The sequence below is a fragment of the Crinia signifera genome, chromosome 19 (genome assembly GCF_055691185.1).
Source record: "Crinia signifera chromosome 19, ASM5569118v1, whole genome shotgun sequence".
Lineage (NCBI taxonomy): Eukaryota > Metazoa > Chordata > Amphibia > Anura > Myobatrachidae > Crinia > Crinia signifera.
Window position 1 is genome coordinate 66,574,703 of NC_139226.1, and position 14,152 is coordinate 66,588,854.

At 43.9% G+C, this 14,152-nt stretch overlaps 1 protein-coding gene across 4 annotated transcripts in view; it reads right to left on the reverse strand.

Annotated features, from left to right (window-relative positions):
• Positions 1-14,152, reverse strand: part of LOC146042633 (NXPE family member 4-like) — a 142,663-nt gene that overhangs the window by 45,383 nt on the left and 83,128 nt on the right. For all 4 annotated transcript variants that reach the window (XM_083162717.1, XM_083162720.1, XM_083162718.1 and 1 more), the window contains one exon: positions 510-571. In XM_083162717.1, the coding sequence (XP_083018843.1) occupies positions 510-571 (62 nt within the window). The remainder of the gene's footprint in view (positions 1-509; positions 572-14,152) is intronic.

The window sequence follows — 14,152 nt, forward strand, 5'->3', positions numbered from 1 at the left end:
CCTGAACCATCCTAATGGTTCCTAACACTGGGTTTGAAAAAGGACAGGTAGGAGTTGATTGGCTGGCTTTTTATCACTCTCCATTTTATCACTTTTTGAAGCTTGATACATCTGGCCCTAATGTAATACATCTAAAGCTGTCTGGAAAGGATTTATTTTTGTGCAGATTTACACAGATAATAAAAAAACTATTTTCATACAACAATAAAAATTTAGATCTAAATATATTGTATATATTTTTAATAATGGATTAGTGTGGATGTTAGCATTACTGCCTTACAGCACTGATGTCATGGGTTAAATTCCCACCATAGCCTATATGGAGTTTGTATATTCCCCCTGTACATGCATGGGTTCCCTCTGGGTACTCTGCTTTCCTCTTTTTTACCAATATAAACTAGAATGTTAAATGGTTCCCCACAAAATGTAACCATAGAGCCAACTAGATTGGACAAGTAATGTAGGTCGTATCCGCCGTCAAAATCTATGTAATAATGTACAGTACTTACTGTTACAGCGAAATACATTGAGTGCATCAAAGTTGTTTGGAATCTCAAACAAGACATTTGACCTTGAAATTAAAGAATAAAATATAATTATCTTTAATTTATCAATAAATTATATATATATAATTCAGACATACTTTTTTTTATATTAATATATTTTATTAAATTTTACGGTACTTGTGTATTTTGGCGGCGCCCATCGCATCGCATACCATAACACATACGATGGTATGCGATGCGACGCGATATCGTACGATAGTGCACGATGGCATACAATTTTGAAATTGTATGCCATTGTACATGGCATACGATGCCATACGATGCGATGCGATGCGATTAAACATTGTATAAGCACCCTAATGGGTGCTTATACAATGTTAAGCACCCAAATGGGTGCTTACAATGTTAAATGCACCCCCACGCCACCCCCCACTATAAACGTGAACCCGAAGCGTGGCGAGCGCAGCGAGCCCGCGAGGGGCGGCGGTACGCGTCCTACGACCTTTTCATACCCCCACTATCCACGTCGGCGTGGAGTTGAGAATAGAATAGTGTGGCGAGCGCAGCGAGCCACCGAGCCCGAAGCGTGGCGAGCGGACGCGGATACCTTCACAGGTAAATGCGTCCCCTCGCGGGCTTCACAGGTGTCCGCGTCGCCACGGACACCTGTGAAGCCCGCGAGGGGACGCGTATAACTGTGAAGGTATCCGCGTCCCCTCGCGGGGCTCGCTGCGCTCGCCACGCTTCGGGCTCGGTGGCTCGCTGCGCTCGCCACACTATTCTATTCTCAACTCCACGCCGACGTGGATAGTGGGGGTATGAAAAGGTCGTAGGACGCGTACCGCCGCCCCTCGCGGGCTCGCTGCGCTCGCCACGCTTCGGGTTCACGTTTATAGTGGGGGGTGGCGTGGGGGTGCATTTAACATTGTAAGCACCCATTTGGGTGCTCAAAAGCACCCTTTAGGGTGCTTATACGATTTTTGGTCGTATAGGGGGTCAAAATCGCGTCGCATCGCATCGCATGCCATCGGGTGCATGGCATGCGATGCGATGCGATCTGTTCGTCGAACGACGGACATCGGGGGCGCCGCCAAAATACACAAGTACCAATTTTACATTTAATATACAGTTTACAATGTTTAAGAGTGTCAATAGAAACATATACATATACATAGTTCGAAATATTCAGCTTTACAGTTTTATATTTTGCATAGAACATTGTGACATTTTTCAGAACATTGGAATTTCTATTTTTAACTCAAAATTAGTTACAAATCTAAAATTATGAAATGACATTAATACCAGACAAAAAAAAAAAAAAAATTATATATATACCTGGAAACAAAAACACAATTAAAATGTAAATCTGAACTATTTCTCCACCTACTATGCCGGAGTACAGAGTATGTAATTCATGGACCTCTACAAGGATGACGGTTATTTATTTTGTTAGTTAGCATGGTAGAAAAGGAGTACAACATGTTTGATGCAACAAAATTAAACTTTAAACTGTATATGTCTTTAATGTATTCAAAATACACATAGGGCGGTATTCAATGAGGCTGATTCGCCAGGTTTTTATGGCGATTTTGTGCTGTAAGGCGAATTTCTGACTCAGAATCACCCTATTCAATGACCAGATGGCGAATACATTTCAAGGTTTTTTTCGCCGTGATTCACCGAGTAGCAATCGCTATCTTTTTATGGTGAAGTGGAATGTGAACTTCTAAAATAAAGTGTTTTGTTTTTTACATTTGGGGCGGTATTCAATGAGCCTGATTCGCCAGGTTTTTATGGCGAATTTGTGCTGTTTGGCGAATTTCTGACAAAAACGGTGAATCACCCTATTCAATGACCACATGGCGAATACATTTGAAGGTTTTTTTCGCCATGATTCACCGAGTAGCAATCGCTATCTTTTTATGGTGAAGTGGAATGTGAACTTTTAAAATAAAGTGTTTTGTTTTTTACATTTGGTGTAAAAAAATCAGGAATTTTATTCTGAGGAGGGGCATGCTATTTTTATTCATGTGCTGTAAGCACATGAATATATATTTAATTTTAAAAATAATATTTTTTTTTTTTTTTTTTTACACAGCAGCCAGCAGGGGGCGCCGGAGCCGAGCCGCTCATTACATATTCATATATTCACTGCACGATCATTACGATCGTGTGTAGTGAATATACACCCCCCTGCTGGCACCCCCGGGGGGCAGCCTGTGCTGCCTGGCACCCGGGGAGCCCACCTAACCCCCCACAAAGGTCTGGGCTAGGCAGAGAGACTACCATCTCTCTGCCTGGCACCGTCCTCAGGCTTCCTGCGGCAATCGCCGCAGGAGCTCATATTCGCCAGTCAGGGGCTCGCTGCCCCTGACTCGTTGAATACCGGAGCCCGCCGGCTCCGGAACGTGGCAAATGTGCAGCGAATCCAAAACAGGATTCGCTGCACCTCGCAGGTATTCACATTGAATACCGCCCTTGGTGTCAAAAAATCAGGAATTTTATTCTGAGGCGGGGCATGCTATTTTTATTCATGTGCTGTAAGCACATGAATATATATTTAATAAAAATATATATATATATATATTTTTTTTTACACTGACCAGCCAGCAGGGGGCGCCGGAGCCGAGCCGCTCATTAGATATTCATATATTCACTGCACCCGATCGTTACATATGCATGATCGGGTGTAGTGAATATACCCGGTCCCCTGCTGGCACCCCCGGGGGGCAGCCTGTGCTGCCTGGCACCCGGGGAGCCCACCTCCCCCCCACAAACGTTCTGGGGCAGGCAGAGAGACTTCCATCTCCCTGCCTGCCACCGTCCTCATGCTCCCTGCTGCGTTCGCCACAGGAGCTCATATTCGCCGGTCAGGGGCAGCGAGCTGACTCGTTGAATACCGGAGCCGGCGAGGCTCCGGAACGTGGCGAATGTGCAGCGAATCCTAAACAGGATTCGCTGCACCTCGCCGGTATTCACATTGAATACCGCCCATAATATTAAATCAGAAAATTTATGGTAATTCTTTGTTTCCCCATCTTAGTATTTTTCTAACTTTCTATCAACACTGTCGGGTAAAAATTAAAAGAGGTGATGTTGCCCATTGCAACCAATCAAACTCTGTCTTTAATTTCTCAATTGCATCCTAGATAATGATAGACAGATTCTGATTGGTTGATATCGACAACTTCACATCTTTTCATTTTAAAAAAAGGTTTAGAAAATGTACCCTGGTATCTCTTTCAATATGTTTTACTTAGACACTGGGTTGAATTTTAAAGTAGAGATAGAATGATAAGTAAGTAAACTACTAAAAACAATCCCAGTGTATCTCACAACCAAGTTATTGTTTAGATGAGACTTCCATTTTCCGGCTCAGCCTCAGGATGGGATCTACCAATCTTGATACAGTAGGTAATTTATATCACTGTACACCTAAATAATGCACAGTAAAAAAGATACTTAATCTTTTTTGTATACATCAGATTCTAGATTCTACTCTCACTGTTATTATGGATTTATTGGTTGTATGTTTGGATGTGTGTTATCTATCTCAAAGGACATTTGTCATCCCTTTTGTTTACAGGAAAATTGAAAACTGTAGTTTTAAGAATTGAAACACTGTAATAGGGGTATTCAATGCTCTGGCGAGCGCAAGGTAGCGAATCCTGTTTTGGATTCGCTGTGCGCTCGCCAGGAAATATCGCTCCTCTTTAATTCGTGAGCCTCCCCTAGCCAACACTATTCAATGCGTCAGGGGCTCGCTGCCCCTGACGTCGAATAGTGGCAAGAGTGACGAATCCCCCTGTGCAGATGCTCCATGCCTGTCTGGAGTCTGCAGGGGGATGGGAGGGACTGGTGTCGCGGCGGGGGAGCGCGCTGATGCAGGCGGGAGCCTCCGCACAGCCTGGGGACAGGTCCAGCAGCAGCAGAGCCTCCGGCTCAAGCAGTCCCAGCGCTGACATCACCGTGCTGTGGCTGCCGGAGTCAGAGGTCTGCTACTGCTGGAGCCGTCCCTGTCAGCTTGTCCCCCGCATATCTCTCCCCCCTCCCGTCCCCTCACCTCACCTCCCTCCCCTCACCTCACCCCCAGCAGAAGGGCTTGCAGGGTGCTGCTGGGGTCGGAGCCGCTGCACTCACTGGTCCCGATCATCGGGATCAGTGTGCAGTGAATATATGAATATTAATGAGCGGCTCCGGCTCCCGGCCCCCTGCTGGCGAATGTGTAAAAAAAAAAAAAAAAAATATTGTTTAAAAAAATATATATATATATTAAAAATATATTCATGTGCTGCAAGTATATGAATAAAAATAGCATGCCCCTTCATAGGAAAAATATTCTGATTTTTTAACACCAAAAAAAAAAATTAAAAACGCTTTAATTTAAAAGATCACATTACAGTTCACCTAAAAAAGATGACGAATGCTAAACGGAGAATCATGGCGAAAATCAATGGAGAAAGCAGTTCTCCATTTGTGCATTGAATACACTGTCGGCGAATTCCACTAAAAACCCCATTGAAAATCACAGGCGAATTGTGGAGAATAATTTACGGCGAATCGGCAGACATTCGCTGTTCATTTGTGGCGAATTGCCTCCATTGAATAGGGAGAATTGTTTTTTCTAACAGAAAATTCGCCGTAAACCCAGCGAATTGCCAGATTCACTGAAAAAAAACGGCGAATCTGAGGCATTGAATACTGGCCTAAGTTTTCATATTTTTGTCTATTGTATGCTTATTTTCGGTTTTGGGGTACAAAGAAAAACAAGATATGCAGCGCTGAATAATAATAAACCTTTACACTGTTGGATTGACTTCACAATTTGTATTGAATAAAAAAATCATAATTTAATAGGCCAAACGGCCACACATAATATTACAATAAAATCTTTAAAAAAGGTGCATTATGCAAATAAGCAGATAGCGGATCTAGCTCTATTTAACTGTCCATTCCTAGATTGCCTGGAATGATAGGGACCACCTCTGTAGGACAGAGAGATTAGAGTTACCGTCTATCTTGCTGGGTTTGAGGGAGTAATGGATCCTGATGGAATAAGGAATTTCCCTTTAGTTGTTCAAAGTCCCTTGGTAGAATAGGTCCACTAGCAATGTGGAGCTAGCCACTGGGTGTCAGTGTGTAAAAGATGATTTGTCCGGTCCGTCCAGGCTGGTTCGGGCAGATTGAAGGTCTCAGATTGTTGCTGGAGCTTGTAGTCCGCTTCTGCTATGAGGTAGGTATCCTTCTTATGCGTTTCGCTGAAGCAGCTTTTTCAAAGGTAGCATGGATAGTGGGAGACTGGTCACTGACCTGATATTTATACCTCTATCAATAAGGTTCATGCAGTGCACCTGGTGGTTAATAAGTCAATCCAACGTTCTAAAATTCACAAAATAGTTGTATGTAAGGATGAGGGAGAGATACATACATAAGTTTATAGATACACTATATATATATATATATATATATATATATATATATATATATATATATATATATATATATATATATATATATATATATATATATATATAGAAAGATACGGGGGCGGCGGCACTCGAAATAATACACAGCAGACATCTGTCTGCTGTGTATTATTTCGAGTGCCGCCGCCCCCGTATCTTTCTACTATTCTGCCTGTTTTACAGCCAGCAACGGAGGGCACCGAGTTGCCAGCTTTCCCTTGGAGGGTACCTTTATTGCCTTTGTGGAGTGCCTGCCTAATGGACTATTTATATATATATATATATATATATATATAGCCAAAACAGGGGACCATGAAGAAATTTTGAAGTATAAGGATAGAGAATCAAATGACGGTCAGGATAATAAGGTGGATTGTTTGTTTATCACCAAGTACAGTGACAAGCAAAAAGAAATTAAACGAATAATGCAAAAAAACTGGCACATTTTGAAATTAGACCCTATCCTAAAAGAGCATATTGAAGATAGGCCAAAGATCGTATACAAAAGATCGAATACGATCAAATCTATGGTGGCCAAGAGCCAGCTGGAAAATCCGAGGGGCAGTCTAACATCAGGCAATATGCTTGATATAAAGGGATGTTATCCCTGTGGGAGGTGCAACGTGTGCTCTTATATTGACTAAGGGACTAGCATCAATGAAAATATGAGAATTAAACAATTCATTAATTGTAACTCATCTTTTGTTGTATATATGCTTGTTTGTGGCTGTGGATATGTATATATAGGAAAGGCGAAACTGGTCCTTAAGATTCGTATTTTGGAACATATACGAAATATAAAAAACGGCGTCCTTAATCACAGCGTACCCCATCACTTTAAGCATTTTCACAATAGTGACCCCTCAAGTCTTAAAGTCAAGGGTATTGAAATTGTATACCAAAATAGAAGAGATGGTGATAGAGATCAGGATTTGATCAAGCGTGAAACATTTTGGATTTTAAATCTTAATACTTTATCTCCGGTGGGAATGAATGAGGGATATGAAATTACCCCATTTTTAAGATCATGGAATAAAAGTTGTCTTTTACAGTTTTTTAGAGATATAAAATTTTCTGTGTATTAACGTGAAAAATCATGATTTTTATGAATATGTATTTTTTAAGTGTAGTTATAATCATGCTAACTGTTTAAAATTGTTGTAATTATGTATATGTGTGGTGGAAAGTCAAAAGTTTAGGCTGGAGACACACACAAAGCTGGAAAACATGTGTTTTATGTGCTGAGGCACATAGGCTGACATTCTAGTATGAAAAAGATCAATAATTAACAGTCAATAGATGGCCCAGAGCTATCAACAGATCTATAAAGCATTAGTTTCCTTGAATTCTTCCTCAGATGGTATACTATATACATTTGAGTAATACTCTCAATAGGGACCCAAAATGAAAAGTAAAATTATAATTATGGTATCATCCTATATATGTATCCTAATGAAATAATCTCTGAACTGTTACTATATAACTAAGTTCATATATACATATATGTATACACCTGACAAAATAATCGGTACTCTTTACCTAGAACGGCGCCCGCGATTAGAATCGCGGGCGTCGGGGGAAAAAAATCGCGGGCATCGCGGGTAAATCGCGGGTACATAAAAATCGTGTACCCGCGATCACCGCGATTTTCCCATAGGGAACAATGTTAAAAAGCCTGATTGACCGCGATTTTACTTTAAAATGCCTCAATGCCCGCGATTTTCACATAGGAATCAATGTTAAATGGGCTACAGAGCCCAAATAGGCACAATTAACCCTTAAATGTCACCCCAATTTTTGTACGACACCCCACGATCCACGCCAACCCGAAGCGTGGCGAGCGCAGCGAGCCCGCGAGGGGCGGCGGTACGCGTCCTCCGACCTTTTCATGCCCTACTATCCACGTCGGCGTGGAGTTGAGAATAGAATAGTGTGGCGAGCGCAGCGAGCCCCGCGAGGGGACGCGGATACCTTCACAGTTATACGCGTCCCCTCGCGGGCTTCACAGGTATCCGTGGCGAAAAGCGGACACCTGTGAAGCCCGCGAGGGGACGCGTTTACCTGTGAAGGTATCCGCGTCCCCTCGCGGGGCTCGCTGCGCTCGCCACGCTTCGGGCTCGGTGGCTCGCTACGCTCGCCACACTATTCTATTCTCAACTCCACGCCGACGTGGATAGTAGGGCATGAAAAGGTCGGAGGACGCGTACCGCCGCCCCTCGCCACGCTTCGGGTTGGCGTGGATCGTGGGGTGGCGTACAAAAATTGGGGGGACATTTAAGGGTTAATTCTGCCTATTTGGGCTCTGTAGCCCATTTAACATTGATTCCTATGTGAAAATCGCGGGCATTGAGGCATTGAATGCAAAATCGCGGTCAATCAGGCTTTTTAACATTGTTCCCTATGGGAAAATCGCGGTGATCGCGGGCATCGCGTCGCGGCCGTTTATGTACTGCCCGCGATGTCGCGATCACCGCGATGGGCGCCGTTCTAGGTAAAGAGTACCAAATAATCTTTAAATTGATATAAACTAAGGAAAGTCTGCAAGTATGTTTCAATATCTGCAAGCACACGTGATCGGAAAAATCTGTTTGTATTGAGAAAGCTGGATCTGTATCCAAGCAATGGGGTAGAACGTAACTTTCTGCCTATCATTGTCTCTGTAGCGCTGATCACATGACTAGAGAAGCCATAAAGAAAGCGTTCTGCGTTTCTTAGTAATGCAGGATCATGTGACCGGAGAAGCGAAAAAGAAGGCGTCCTGCGCCTCCTAGCAATGTGGCCTGACCCGGAAGCACTATCAAAGTAATGTGTGCCGGAGGTCAGATTGAGAAGCGGAGACCCCCGCTCATGTGATCAAGCGCAAGTCCGCTCACGTGACACACTGGGCTCAAGCCTCACCATAACTTAAGCGCAAGTCCGCTTACGTGACATACAGGCTAAAGCCTCACTATAAATCTTAACTCTGTATGGCTCTAGATAGAACCAAGCCTCAGCCTGATGGCGTCACATAACTGGACTCCACCAATCATAGCAATATAGGAAGTGTTTCCTAAAATGGATTCGAATTTCGACCTATTCACCTTTACACCTTTACACCTATACACCTTTTAAAAGATATATATATATATATATATATATATATATGTGTATATATATGTATATATATATATATGTGTATATATATGTATATATATATATATATATATATATATATATATAAATATGTATATATATATATATATATATATAAATATGTATGTATGTATAGTGTATCTATAAACTTATGTATGTATCTCCTCCGCATCCTTACACACAACTATTTTGTGAATTTTAGAACGTTGGATTGACTAATTAACCACCAGGTGCACTGCATGAACCTTATTGATAGAGGTATAAATATCAGGTCAGTGACCAGTCTCCCACTATCCATGCTGCCTTTGAAAAAGCTGCTTCAGCGAAACGCGTTAGAGGGATACCTACCTTATAGCAGAAGCGGACTACAAGCTCCAGCAACAATCTGAGACCTTCAATCTGCCCGAACCAGCCTGGACGGACCGGACAAATCATCTTATACACACCGACACCCAGTGGCTAGCTCCACATTGCTAGTGGACCTATTCTACCAAGGGACTTTGGACAACTTAATGGAAATTCCTTATTCCATCAGGATCCATTACTCCCTCAAACCCAGCAAGGTGGACGGTAACTCTAATCTCTTTTTTCCTACAGAGGTTTTCCCTATCATTCCAGGCAATCTAGGAACGGACAGTTAAATAGAGCTAGATCCCCTATCTGCTTCTTTGCATAATGCACCTTTTTAAACATTTTATTGTACTATAATGTGTGGCCGTTTGGCCTATTAAATTGTGATTTTTTTTTATTCAATACAAATTGTGAAGTTAATCCAACAGTGTAAAGGTTTATTATCATTCAGCGCTGCATATCTTGTTTTTCTATGTACCCCATTTCTATTCAGGTCTGACACACCTGATTTTTTGCAGCTGCTACTGAGTTAAGCAAGTCAGCCCTTGCGCCCCTAAGGGTCCCCTTCTCTGTCTTGGACAGGAGAAAAGGGTTACCCGATTTTTTATTTATTTTCGGTTTTGTTAATTGCCTTGCGCTTGTCTGTCAAAAAGCTGCACTCTAGGTTCATGTTAGTTAAGGTCCATGCACAAAAAGCGGACTTCCAGACTTTCTTTAACATCTTACTATATTGCTGCAGCAGAGGAAGAATTATCTTTTGATCCTCAAATTGATCAAGTTCGCCCTCCCTCCTAGACCATTCTCCTCCATGTTGGAGGTTCTTCAGTTCCTATTAACTAGGAAACATCTATCAGATTCTTGGCATTTTCTGGACACTACTGAGCAGTCCTACTCACATCTTTCTGCAGCTCCCCGTTCTTTGTCACACATCTACTATTTACAGAGCTGGCCCTAGGGCATAGGCAAACTAGGCAAATGCCTAGGGACATCCAAGGCTCTGCCCCAACAGAGGGCACTGGCAGAAGCATATAGGGCTTGTTTAGTTGTAAGCTGGTCCGATCACAGTGCCCCTCTTCCATGTGTTTAGCGGTACCTGCTCCTGGGCTCCTGCAGCATGATAGCTGTGCAATATAGTAAGGGCAGCTGAGGTGAGGGCGGGACAATACAGCCTCCACCAATCTGCTGCCAGGATTTACATGCCAGGCTCGAGCGCCAGCCAATGGGAGTGTAGCGCAGAAAGAGGAGTGGGCTGGGTATGTTTGTGTGAGTGCGCTGCGCACTGCGGATCGGCACAGAGAGATCCTCCTCAGTGTGTACAGTATGGTTCCTAGGGGGGAACACTCACTCTCTGCCCATTGGGGAGGCTGCTGAGCAATGGAACCCCGGGCATATATGGGGAGATGTTCCTGAAGTTGCCACGGTAGGTGTTGCGGCTGATGGGATACTTCTACTTGCATTAGTGCAAGCTCCCTGACCTAGCTAGTGAGGGGGAGACTGTTTGAGCAACCCTGGGGGCAGGGCTTTTTATACTTGGGGGAGGCATTATAGTTATTCTTCATTAGATCTCCATGTGCCATGGCCCATGCATATAGGGGAGCTTCTATCCCTCCCAGTGGAACCCACCCCATCCCCCAGCTGATGCATGTCACTGATCTAGCCCCATCCCCAGGTAGCCTGCATTACTCCCTTATCACGGCTCTAGTAGAAGTCCCCTTGTGTGCTGGCTGTGGGGCTGCCCCTGCCCATCTTGCTCCTATACCTCTCCGATTACTTTAATTTAAAAAGCCGAACACATTATCGGGAATTTTTTCTGAAAGGGACGTGGCCATGAGGGCTCCCGATTAGGCTACACCCCTGACTTTGCCTGGGGCCAGGTGCTGAGTGCAGTCCTGACTGCAGTGCTGATCCTTCTTCCTCTGGCTGGCTTCTGTGGTCACTGGAGCAGAAGGTAATGTGTGTAGGGACTGGGGGAACAGGGTGATGTTTTTGTATGTGTGTTTGTAAGGGAGAGGGACCACCTGTTTCTTTCTGCACTTGCACAGGCACTGTATTTTTGTATTACACACTTCACTTGCCACATGTCCTAAAGAAAAGCTTCCATGCCTTGAAACTTAGGGCCTTATTCTAGTTCACTCTTTCTGACAAAATCCTTCTTAGAAAAACCATGTGCACTGCAGGTGGGGCAGATGTTACTTGTGCAGAGAGAACTAGATTTGGGTGGGGTTTTACTTCAAAGTGAGATCTACAGTATATTGCAGTGTAAAAATAAAGCAGCCAGTATTTACCCTGCACAGAAAAAAAATAACTCACCCAAATCTAATAATCTCTGCACATTTTACATCTGCCCCCTGCAGTGCACATGGTTTTGTCCATCTAAGAAGGATTTTGTAAGAAAGAGTGAACTAGAATAAGGTCCTTAATGTCAACATCAGAGTATGGCGAGTTCAAAGAGTGCCACCTATTGTCTTTTTTTGGATGCCCTAGAACTAAGGGCCTGATTTACTGTAGGCCTGTTTGCTAGGCTGCGTATGTTGCAGCCTAGCAAACAGGTAATCACTGTTTGGCGGAATGCCCGTCTCACCACCTAATGCGAACCCTCCCCCATTTGCATGCGTGGGGATGTTTTATGCTTACACATCCCCTCGCATGCTTGAAAAATCATTCGATGGTCACTCACCATCGAATGATTTTTTTCCCATTCGCAGATAAAAAGTCAGTCTAGAATGACTTAACTTGGCTGGAAATGGCCAAATTCATGTGAATAAGAAGAGTTGCTAAGGGTGAGGGATGGTGGAAGAGGTGCTTTGAGAGAGTAGGTGGCATGTGCAGGCTCTGATTGGGTCCCCTTCTTTGCGTCACTGTAGTAGACTGGAATTGTGCCAGAGTCTTCTGCACATGCACAGGTCTCCGAGAACATGGTGCCACACTCCAGAGGACACCTTTATTGGGCATTCTTGATTAATTTGTAAAATGGAGCAGAATGAAATGGGTGTACAGTGTGTGGGCCCTGTGTCCACCGCACATCTTGCACCTATTATAGATTTTTTGGTGGGTGTTGCTGCTGTGTTGATAGGTGATGGTTGCTGTGCTGGGAGAGGGGTGCTGGATCAGAGGCGGAATTAGTGGTAGTGCTAATTTTGCCTAGGGCATCAAATTGGCTAGGGCCGGCTCTGACTACTACCAATGACTAAATGTTTACTCCACAAAAAACACTTACAGATGGAGCACCTCTCATAGATCCCCAGCCATCGCCAGATCCCCTCCGCTGGCGAGAGGTGGTGGAGAGGCGCTCCATCTGACATGGACACGCAAGCATCTCATACGCACGTGCATCCCCGTAGCTTGGCAGTGGGTGGCGGAATCCTTGCCCGTCTCTGCTTCAGGGGATGGGCATGGTAATAGGGGTGCGGAGAGGGGGGGGGGGCGATGGAGAGCTCTGTCAAAATGGGGCACGCGAGCATCTCGTGCACGCGTGCCCCCTTCTGGTGGATGGCAGGGGCTGGCGGCTGGCGATTCTATCTCCAGTCCCTGGCTGAATAAGAGGCGCTACATCTGTACATGCCATCGTGATCTCTTATCACACTAACATTAACACGCTAACATTTTCCACAGACCCTTGTTGTGATAACTTATGGTGATTCCCTGCGCATCTTGCCTCTTTTGCTAATTTTCAATCCTTTCTCAAGTCCAAGTGCTCGGAATTTGTCAAGGACAATATTGTTTGCTGGGACAATCCTAAACTTCTGTGTGGTACCTAAAAGGTTGTGTGGCCACAATATTAGTTCTGTGGCTAGGCAGAAGTGTGAGGTGTTTACTACTTAGCACAGCGACATGCTTCTGTTACCCAAAGTTTTCCCTGCCACCCAGGCTATCATTCTACAGTATACTTCCCTCAGTTCTTAGATCAACAACAGAGACTTTTGTTCGATGAAACCCATCTACCTAAGCTAACTCAAGGTCAATGTGACAGCCTAAATTTGGAAATCACTATTAAGACATTTCCTGACAAATTCTCCAAGATAATGTATTCCCATTGCTTCTAAATCTCTTTCAGAACATCCACCATAATTCCCTTCCTCCTCATTCTTTTAATTATTCCCATAAGATTCTCCTATCTAAGCCAGAGAGGAACCCATTTCTTCTTGGTTTACAATGCATCATCACAATGTTGAACATGGACTTTAAAATCCGTGATAAAATTATGGGCACTCACTTGCAGCAAATTTTACCTACTCTTATAACTGAATATGAATTGGGATATTTGGCAGGTAGGCATTCAATTAAAAGCATATGCACTGCTTGGGTGCTATAATGGCTTCAACAAAAGATCCCTATGCTCAGAACATGCTTCTTAGCCAAGATGAGCAACGGCAGCTGCGAGAGCTGTGAAGTGGAGGAGAAAATTTTTGATGCTAACGATAAAATGCTTTCTCCTCTGTGCGCATGCTAGTCAATGGATGTGTTCACGTCTGATCACGGCCCTGCAAAGGGATTTGGCTGATGAGGGGGGGGGGGGGGGGGGGGGGGGGCATTCACCAGAGCGGCGTTAACCTAGGGTCTAAACCAGTGATGGGGAACCTTCGGCCCTCCAGCTGTTGTTTAACTACACATCCCAGCATGCCCTTCAACAGTTTAAGCAAGGCCAAATAGCAAAACTGTAGTAAGGCATGCTGGGATGTGTAGTTCAACAAGAGCTGG